Genomic DNA, 10642 nt, shown 5'->3' with positions numbered 1-10642 from the left:
ACCTTTGAGATAAGGGGAGTGAAATTATCTGATAAAAGATTATATAAAGAACGTGTCACATTGATACCTAGGTATTTAAACCCTGACTGACTAAATCGAAAAGGTAGATCTGACTGTTGAAGAGAAAATGCTGCAGTATTGACGAGAAAACAGTCACTTTTGTCCAAATTTAATTTATAACCAGAGACAACACCGAAGGTCTCCAGAACACCCAAGACAGCAGGCATAGAGGCAATAGGATCGGTTACATACAATAACAAATCATCATCATATAGCGACAATTTGTATTCTACACTGTATCAAACTATTCCTTTAAAGAAGGGAGAAGATCTTAATACAATAGACAGAGGCTCGATAGCGACAGCAAAAAGCAGAGGTGACACGTTCGAGAGCAAAATAATCTGAATAAATATCATTTGTCTGAACCCTGGCTTTAGGGGATGAGTAAAGGAGGCTAATCCAAGAAATAAATTTATCCCCGAATCCGAACTTCCTCAAGACTGCAAACAAATACTCCCACTCAACTCTATCAAATGCTTTTTCAGCATCTAAAGAAATCACAATCTCAGGAAGCTCAGCCGAATGCTTTGAATAAATTATATTAAAGAGTGTACGGGTATTGAAAAACAATTGACGTCCCTTTATAAAACCGTTCTGCTCTTCAGATATAATATAAGGGAGTACATTCTCTAAACGAGATGCCATTACTTTCACCAACACCTTTACATCTGCATTAAGCAGAGACAGCGTTCTATAAGAACCACAGGAGGATGGATCCTTACCCTCCTTAAGAAGGAGAGCTATAGTGGCTTGTGTCAGAGTTGGAGGCAAAGACCCACATTCCAAGGATTCGTTGAACATAGCCAAAAGCAATGGAGCTAATTTTCCAATAAACGTTTTAAAAAATTCAATTGGAAACCCGTCCGGGCCAGGAGCTTTGTTAGATTGCATAGTTTTAACTGAATTTAAAATTTCTTCAAGAGAGTTTATCGCCCTCACAGATAAACTCTTTTACATTCTTAAGGTTTGCTCTATTGTACCTATAAGTTATATGATTAATTGAATGTCTAGAGATTTGGCACACATTTTGAACCTTATCTGTCTGTGCACGAGAATGCATATTCACTTGATTTTCATAGCATGTTAAATTGATTAAACTTTGAAAGTTATAGAAGCTGTAAAAAAGAATATATATGTTATAATTTCTCTAATTACTCTAAAGAAAAACAAAAATTGTTTATGCTGTTTGCGCCACTCATAACGTGGGTTGAGATTAAGAGTCTTAGCGGTTCTGAAAGTTGTTATGAATTAGGGCCAGAGACTTGTTCTTGTTCTTGTTCTTGCAATGTTTGTTTGTTTGTTGACGAAATAAAATGATGTTGATATGAATTTATGTGGTGAATTCTGAAGTACTGATTCTTGGTTACATTCCCTCATAATTCCCTGAAGGTCCATTTCACTAAAATGAAATGTTGTGCACTAATTCATTCATCCTCACAACCCCATATATATGGTGGTTTAATCATACTCTGATAAACTTAAGCATTTTAATAATAAAAAAAAAAAATTCTGTACAATATTGAGAACAGCAAAACTTTTCAAAGAGAGATCTCATCACCTGTCTTACTGCTGAAGTATACGAAGGTAAACTGTCCCCTGGCATGAACCAGCTGAATGTAGGACATTTTTATGAGTACCTCATGTTGTGTTTTAACAAATTTGAGAGAATTTTTAAAAGACCAATACTTTGGGTGTTTAGCTAAAGAACCAAAATGGCCGTGTGAGTTACAAACTCATTGCCTTGTGGGTAATTACACAGGTTGCAGTGACGTCTGTGAAAACAATGGATAGTAGCTCTAAGTGAAGTTTAGATTATGCTGTATTATGTTGTACTTAGCATTCTCTACAAAAAATTATCTTGATCAATTCCATAAACCCATTTAATAACTGTTTTATTTATTAGTTTATCTGTATAATATTGTACAAAAGTGAGATATTCACTTGTCTGTATTTGTTTTATACCTCTGTTTTTTTTGTTAAAGTCAGAAGTGTACAGTATGTGTTGTATAAAATTAAGTAATATTTTCCTTCTTAAGACCACATTAACCCCAAATCTAAGTAGAACAGGGAATTTTCCAGCCGCAGCAGTAACATGGCGGTGCACAGGTGTGTCACAGTGCTGACCTCTGCTGCTCAGCATCATCATTACACATCACTCACTCTGAGCACATTCAGCTTCAACACTCCGCCCATCTACACTTCTCTCACAAGCAATAATAAACATACAAACATATCTGAACGAACGGATTACTGCTTTTATTTATATCTTATCAAAACATTTTTAAAAAATGTATTAAAATAATCTCTCTGGCTCTGTGGTTACCATAGTGACCAGCTGACGCGCTCGTACTTGTCTTGACGTAACTAGCTAGTGTTAGACAGCTAGCACGAGTGACTAACAAAATTATTTCCCTTAAACAAATATAACAGATTTACAATAATCACATTCCAGGAATTATAACATGTAATATAAAAAAGTAGGTTCACTGTAAATGTGTCATATATCAAGGAGGTAACTCTGGACTTCATTTCCCAGCAGCCACTGCACCATACTACATGATTGTCACATGACCACCTGCTTTCTCAGAAATTTGGTTGCAGCCGTTGTATAGCTTCCTTTTCTTCCCCATCCAGGTATTTCATGTATTTTCTGCCTATAGCCAGTTCAGGTATTTCATGTGTTCCAGCTCAAGCACACCCTGTGCAACTAATGAAGCCCTTGGTAAGTTGCATCAGATGTGTTTGAGACTGCATCTGTTTTGCATATTTCTGCTGTTGTGAGCCATTCTATTCAGGGAGTTGAATAATTTTGAAACTGGAGAAATCATTATAAGTTACATTTTCAGTTGAATTTGAGGAAACCACTTGAAGCATTCGTTGAATTATTTCAATTGCTTTTGTTTGATTTGTTCATTGCAAACAGCTGAAAGTCTTTCAATTTTGACAATAAACCTGATTTGTAATGAGAGAATGGGAGTTGAATAATTTTGATTGCAACTGTATATAAATATATAAATTAAACTACACATTAAACTATAGAGAAGAAGTGGTATTTTGACACGTTGAGCAGTTTATAACCCCTTGTTGTTAAAGTATGATAAGCGTTCTGCAGTGTAGAAAGGGAAGTGAAACTTACAATACCGGGATAGATGAATCACTTCACTGAGTCGATTCTTTCAAACAAATCAGTTTAAATGTATCACTCATTGAGAGTTTTATTAGATTAATTTATCTACGGAGAAATATTCTCCAAACTACAATTTTACACCTGTATAATAACCCACTGTTTTTGTAACAGTTTTTGGTGACTACACAGACCACTGTTCTAATGGCTGCTTACAACCATATTTATGATGATTCATTATTATTGATTACAAATGAATGAAACATAAATAAAGGAGAGCCATCTGTAAAAATAAATAAATAAAAACCATAAAGATAATAAATCTGTGGGTGCCTTGTGAATCGATTCGTTTGACTCACTTGAAAGAGTCACTTAAAAGAAACCAAAATTTGTTATCTGGATATAACGGGTACAAAGTCCAGCATTTCTTTTGTCTTGGGCAGAAGAGAGGGAGTTCATATCAGACTCAGAGTTCCTGAACCGAGCAGGATGATGAAAAGGTAAGTCCAGTAAATTTTCTCTTGTGATTTATTTTATCATATTTGATCATAGAGTGAATTATAGTCATAAAGAGTTTTGGAATCTTTACTGTTTTAATAAAGTTTTCTAAACATTTCTCCATTCACATATACCATTTCCTTGCTTATAAATATATAGCGTGTTCAAAAACATTTGGGAGTGTATATATAATAATAATTTGTGTACTAAATAGTACCGGTATAGTATGTTGAATTGAGTATCCTAAAGTTAGCCGGATGGTCTACCATTTCCGGTAGATTTTCGAAGTGTGGATCCGTGGACACTGGCTGTTTACCAATATGCGTTCTTATGCGAGCTGCCGTCCTTATGAACTCGTTCTATGTCATCATCCACCGCCGAAGTTCAATTTCAATAATTGAATGATAACGAGGCTGCACCGGATGCAGACCTGAGTGCACTGAACCTGCTAGAAGTCCCAGGAGTCATTGCAGCATAACAATAGCGGCTGATGGAAGCCTAACCCATACTTGTAGTTTTAACATCTTTTTAACAACAATAATCTAAATAAAACAAAATATGTATCTAAAATCCATAAGTAGCCGAATTTATCCCTCAGAAGTATTTTAATGAAACTGCGCTAGCTTCCATCCTGAGGTAAATGTAAACTCTTTAACTTAGTTTTTAGTTAATGTGAGGTTGCAATTGCAAACGGAGAGCTTACAACATTAAAACATGCTTAATTAACTTTTGGTTAATCAGCCAGTTTACAGTAAATCTATTAACCAGCTGAAACATATTACTTAGGGAGGAGCACTTGTTGTGGATAACAATGACATGAAATAAATATGAGGGAGACCTAGTATGAGTAATATGTAATTTTATTACATAAATTTATTTATTTTATTATAAGAGCTGAGGAGTGCAAACACACACACACACTCTTGTACAGTCAAGGGCGGGCATGTAGACATAACACACACACACACTCTCTCTGTCTCTCTCTCTCACACACACATAACATTATAACTTTATAAGAATAATTAAGAGGAGTATTAAGATATTATAAGGGTAATATCTTATAATAATAAAATATATACTCTTTATAAAATACTCTTTATAAAAATAAAGAGTAGTAGGATATGTAGGATAGTAGAAGGGTAATATAATGATATTATGAAGTAGGAAGTACAGTAAACCATTTTGCAAGCAGTATAACTATATATAAAATAGAGATATAGAGCAAATATGAAAATAAATTATAAACCAGAAATACAGAAAAATGTAACTTACTCATAATTCAGATGGTGAAGATTCTTGTCTCGCAAGGAAGGCCTTAATTTTAAAAGAAAACCATGAGGAGCCATTTATAAGGGTAGCTGAGTCAAGCTGACCCCGCGAGATAACATTTACATTTACATTTATTCACTTAGCAGATGCTTTTATCCAAAGCGACTTACAAATGAGAAAGATACAAGCAAAGCGATATCAAGCAGAGAACAATACAATAAGTGCTACCATACGAGATCTATTAATTGAATTCCAGAAGAAATTATAAGATAAGATAAGATAAGATAAAGATAAGATAAGATAAGAGTGAGACCAAGGTGTCTCTAAATTGTTTTGTCTCTCTCCACTTTTGAACCTAATGGTAAATTGGAAAGGCCTCTTTCAGAACCTAATGGTAAATTGGAAAGGCCTCTTTCAAAACCTAAAGGTAATGTAGATGAGCTCTTTTTTAACCCTATTGGTATTGATATCATAGTCTTTCTGAAATATATTGGTTATCTACTGTGTAAATACAGTATAAATACTGGAGCTTGAGCTCAGGGTGTCAGATCACTTCTGAGAATTCTCATCGGTGTGGATCTCGTGTGGTGGAACGGAACCAATAAATCTGGACCCTTGCTTCTTCTCACTCACAGCTGGTGTCTTTTTTTTCTATCTCCAACTGGGTTCGGAGATGTGAGTATTTGCTTCTATGTTGAATTTTAAGTGTTTTTGGGTAATAGGTTAAATTTGAGTCAGCACACTGAAGAGACAATGGTCCTGTCCCACTAGTAGAAATGTGCTGGGACGTCCACTGCATCCATTGCGTAACAGGAAGCTCACAGCACATCTCAATTCTTGCAAAGATGCGTTCTGTGTCCTCCTGTCCTTCCGAGTTCATTTTTTCAAGGTCACCTGTCAAGACCGGGTTTCACAAGAATGCAGGTTTCATGAGAACGGAGACACTTTTTCAGCTATATATATACATACTTTTTCAGCTATTATATATATTTCCTACATATAACTCCTTGCACGAGGTAGGAGTTTTGTGACGGTTTGCTTCGAGAGGTGTAAATGAAATATGGAAAAATAAATCAAGGGAAAGATAAATTAAACCATATATATAAATTCTATAAGGAATAATAAATGAAGAAAGCTGAAATGCAATGAGTTTGTTTACGGTGACAGTGTTCTCTTCTGGGCAACAAAGTTCTCTTCTGTTACATGACGTGTTCGTATGTCCCAGTACTTGCATACTCTTTTACTACACACTTAAAATTATGTATTTTTTCTTCGCAAAAAAGTACATCATTTTAGTACATAGCATAAGTATGCCAATTGGGATGCAGGGCAAGAGAACACACTTATTAGTACAGTTTCCTGCAGGTGTGCATTCCTTACCACTCACCTTCTCCAGCTCCATCCTCCATTCACAAACCAGTGCTCGAGCACACTCCTGCTTCCAAAGGCAGCTTTAGGAATTTGTACTTATTCAAATTTGCTATGTTTTTATCACAGAGAGAAACTGCAGAAGCAGCTGGGCGAGTACATCTTAGATACTGTCAAATGCACTGAAACAGTAAAGGAGTTTTGTGACAGAGAATCAAAATGGACCTTACAGAGAGAGACCGAGCTCGATATGATGAGAGACATCAAAGACCGGGCCGATCAGATCACTCTGAAGTTTGACCATGTTCACAAGGCTAAGGACAAGGCCAAGGCTTTTGGAGAGTACATGTGGAATGGTCTGACTCAGGTTACAGCAGATTCCAGAAGGCAGAAGCTGGAGAAGGAGCTAGGAGAAGTTTTGAAGAAGACTTTAGAAGGACTGGAGAAACTCCAACATTTCCTGGATGCAGTGGAGAAGCTAGCCGTCACCTCACTGTTTGTGTTTATGGATGAGAGCTTCATGCCAAAGGGTGTGAGTTCCATGTCCGTACGTTCAGTGATCTCTGCAGCCAGAATCGTTTCTCCACTCCTCGTCCACTTCAAGAGAGACACAGGAGCGTTCTTCCGGCCGATCCTCAGGAATGTGGAAGTCCTGGCCATCCAGCTGGACAAATACATCCGTATCACTCAGCAGATCTGTGAGAAGATGGAGAAAATGTATTGAGCATAACTTTTTGATTACACCACATAATTTTATAATTATTACCAAATAGGTTTGACCAACTGTGTTTTCTCTTTGTAGATCCAAGTGGATATCAGGTTCTGGAGGTTTTCATGGGTAAGTATCATCCAGGCAGGGGCTTTTCTCCTTTCTTCTAGACTTGTTCGCTAAATAAGGAGTCTTAAAATGAACACAACCTGCTAAGTTACAACAGTTCTTCAGGAATTTCAAGTCTTTGTGGTCTCATGCAAATATTATCCACTGCAGCAAGAAAATAAACGAATATGTGATGAATATGAATTACTGAAAATAACTCGTATATAAAGAAGCAGGAGGAGAGCATCAGAGTTATGCAAGTTTCTTACATTTTTTTAAATCCATAGAGGCAATGATCAGAAAGTGTGGTTTGACATTTTGGCAGTGGGGCTTGATTGGAGACTAAGATGAACTGATTAAACAAGTAGAATCAAGTGTGACTCCTACTTGGTTAGAATGAAAGCCAGCAGCCACACCAGCCCTTTGTGGATAAGATTGAAGACCATTTGGCTAGATACCTGCACTTTTAATGAAGTATAATTTCTCAGTACTTTTTCCTCTCCTGCATACACCTGTGTGTCATCAACATGGCAGAGGAACCTAACGCCATGTGAATAACTGTACCCAGAGGTAGTGTAACGAGGGAGACTTAGAGGAGTGGTTAGGATCCATACGCAAGAGGTTCATTAACACCAATTTCATCCATCCATCCATCTTCAACCACTTACTCCTTTTCAGGGTCACGGGAAACCTGGAGCCTATCCCAGGAAGCATGGGGCACAAGGCGGGGTACACCCTGGACAGGGTGCCAGTCCATCGCAGGGCACAATCACATACCCATTCATACACTACGGACACTTTAGACACGCCAATCAGCCTACCATGCATGTCTTTGGACCGGAGCACCCGGAGGAAACCCCCGCAGCACGGGGAGAACATGCAAACACTGCACACACATGGCCCTGGCGGGAATCGAACCCCGGACCCTGGAGGTGTGAGGAGAAAGAGTAGGGAGGAGAAGAGTATTGTGGCCTGTACAAGCAAGTTCGGTTACCAGTACAGAGCTAACTATGGCTGCTGGTGTATCTGGAGGCCTAGTTAATTTCACTCTACAGTTAATTGAAGAGGAATGGTGTTCCTGTGAGAAAGTGTTAGCTTTAGCTTTGCAGTTGTGTATGTCTCCACAGTTATGTATGTAGGTTTCAGTGTAGGTCCAGCAGGAGTGTGTGGCGAGAACTCTCCATGGGAGAGTACTGGGGGGAGTCAAATGTCATCCTAGTGACAACAGATGACCGTGGTTGGTTATGGAAAAAAATGTTTCCCAGGAAGAACATCCATGTGAAGAAATTCTGTTCACACATGGTTTAGATGTTTGACATCACATGTATTATGTTACAGATGGAAAAATGGGAAATCTTCACTGAAATTTAATTTGAACGTGAGTGAGGAGTCTGTGCACGATCTGTATGACCATTTACTCCAGCTAACTAAAATCAGGTAAAAGCATTCTCTTTTACTTATTTATGATTTATTAATTTACTCAGATTTTGATCAGTCTTATCACTGATTTTGTAATTGTAATTGATGTTTGAAATGGACAAATTTGCTATTAGTATTTCAGAACAGTTTCTTTACAGGAGGGACGAGTTGTTCAGGATGAATTTCCTATTTGGCGAAAAGGCACAAGGCTTCATTAATTTATTCACTGAGTGCCACACCAGGATGTTTGTGTTCCTGTCTGATTTAGAGAAGGCTGCAGCTGAGCTGGACAAGATGAAGAAGGGCTCCAACATGTCCACTGTGGCTGGAAGTTCGGTCGGTATTGCAGGAGGTGTTTTGTCTATCATAGGTTTAGCTCTCGCTCCAGTCACTGCAGGCGCATCTTTGGCCCTCACACTCACAGGCGTTGGTCTTGGAGTCACCAGCGGTGTCAACAGCCTTGTTACAGGCATCACTGAAATGGCAGTCAACAGTCATCAAGGGAAAAACGCAGACGACATCTTTACCAGGTTTATGGAAGACATGCAGAAGATCCTAGATTATATGGAAGACGTGGCCAACAGCGTCTGTGCTGTAGAAAGTGCCAATGGCGTTCAAATGGTATTTAAAGCTGGGAAACTGATTGTTTGTGCTGGAGCAGTAGGAAAATGTATTGATGCTATAGTGGATGGAGCTTCAGCTGCAAAAGTTCTCAGAAGTGAGGAGGTGATTGCAAAGGCAGTTAATATGGGGCTTCAGGAAGCTAACGCAGGTCAGAGCATCCCAAAACTGGCTGCAGATCTTCCTGACATTGGGCAGCTGGCTAAAGGAACTCCTCTGGCCATTTCAAAGTCAGCCAGGGCAGGGTTTATTACTTTAAATGCCCTCTTTATTGGTGTAGATGCTTTTTTCATCGCTAAAAGTGGTATTAGTCTGGCCAAAGGGAGCAAAAATGAAGTGGCTCAGCTCATTCGCTCCAGATCGGCTCTGTGGCGCTTGGAGGTGGAGGCGTGGGAGAAGATCTATAACCATCTGTTTGAAGGAATCGCAGGGTTTCACAAGAATCGGGAAATTCTAGAGCAACATTTCTACTTTTAAAGAATAAATTTGACCAAAATAGTGACCTGGCAGTGAGAGTGATTATATTCTTTAAGCAATAATTTTATCCTAAAATGAATTCTACTTAAAATGGTGATTTTGGTAATTAGTCTGAAGTCTTTCACATACTGTACTGCAGTTGATTGCTATGTATATTTACTATTCTTATTTTTGACATTCATTCCATGTATAAAAATTATATTTTAAACATTGGAATATGTAATATGATTTATTTTTGCATTCCTTTAGAAACTCTGTTTAATGTCTTGAAAATGTAGTAATGTGTGTAATCACAGCTTTCATATATTTAAAATGCAGCTGAAACAACATGGAAAGTAAGAAAAGATAGTCAAAAATAAAATGTCTAACTTTTAGAGAGCTTTTATATATTTTATGTAATTAGAATTTGTGTTTGATTGTGCCTTTTTAATCATATTCAGTTTTCATTTTGATAAATGAGTAAAGGAGGTAGAATTTGAGATGAATGTACATGACAAGAGCCACTTATTGATAATAAATTTTTAATCACTTATTACTGAACATATTGAAGGTCCTAAAACTCAATAAACGTCAATTTAAAATAATAATAATAATAATAATAATAATAATAATAATAATAATAATGTTCTTGGAAGATAGAACTGCATTTGTCCTGAATTGAATGGATGTGAGCTACATGCTTTTAAGAAAAGCTGAAATGCTTTTGTGCACTGTATTTAAAATTATTTATATTTCCCCAGTTCTCATATCAGTATAAATTACTACACATAATCTCTTGCTCTATGAGAAATTATACTGACTTTATTTATTAATTAATTTTTTTAAAAACGATCACTCTTATTTAGGTTGAATAAATCCAGACACCGTTTACACCAGCAGAATGAATCTGGGATTTCAGACAGTCAGAGCTTTGTGTCAGGCTTTTCACAACATGTTTTTACTTACACAATCATGCCATATAAAAGAGGAGAAACATGAGCTCACAGGAG

General features: G+C 37.2%; 1 protein-coding gene across 1 annotated transcript; it reads left to right on the top strand.

Moving 5' to 3' along the window:
• The first annotated feature begins 2580 nt into the window (after positions 1-2580).
• LOC128624826 (uncharacterized) lies at positions 2581-10202 on the top strand. Its single transcript, XM_053652605.1, has 6 exons — positions 2581-2782; positions 3628-3684; positions 6449-7036; positions 7122-7157; positions 8475-8573; positions 8714-10202. The coding sequence occupies exons 2-6, from the start codon at positions 3674-3676 to the stop codon at positions 9651-9653; spliced, it is 1674 nt and encodes a 557-aa protein (XP_053508580.1). The 5' UTR covers positions 2581-2782; positions 3628-3673; the 3' UTR covers positions 9654-10202.
• The last annotated feature ends 440 nt before the right edge of the window (positions 10203-10642 follow it).

This window comes from Ictalurus furcatus, chromosome 2 (assembly GCF_023375685.1).
Source record: "Ictalurus furcatus strain D&B chromosome 2, Billie_1.0, whole genome shotgun sequence".
Classification (NCBI taxonomy): domain Eukaryota; kingdom Metazoa; phylum Chordata; class Actinopteri; order Siluriformes; family Ictaluridae; genus Ictalurus; species Ictalurus furcatus.
Note: the sequence above shows the minus strand (reverse complement) of the source record. Positions and strands in the feature narration are given on the sequence as shown.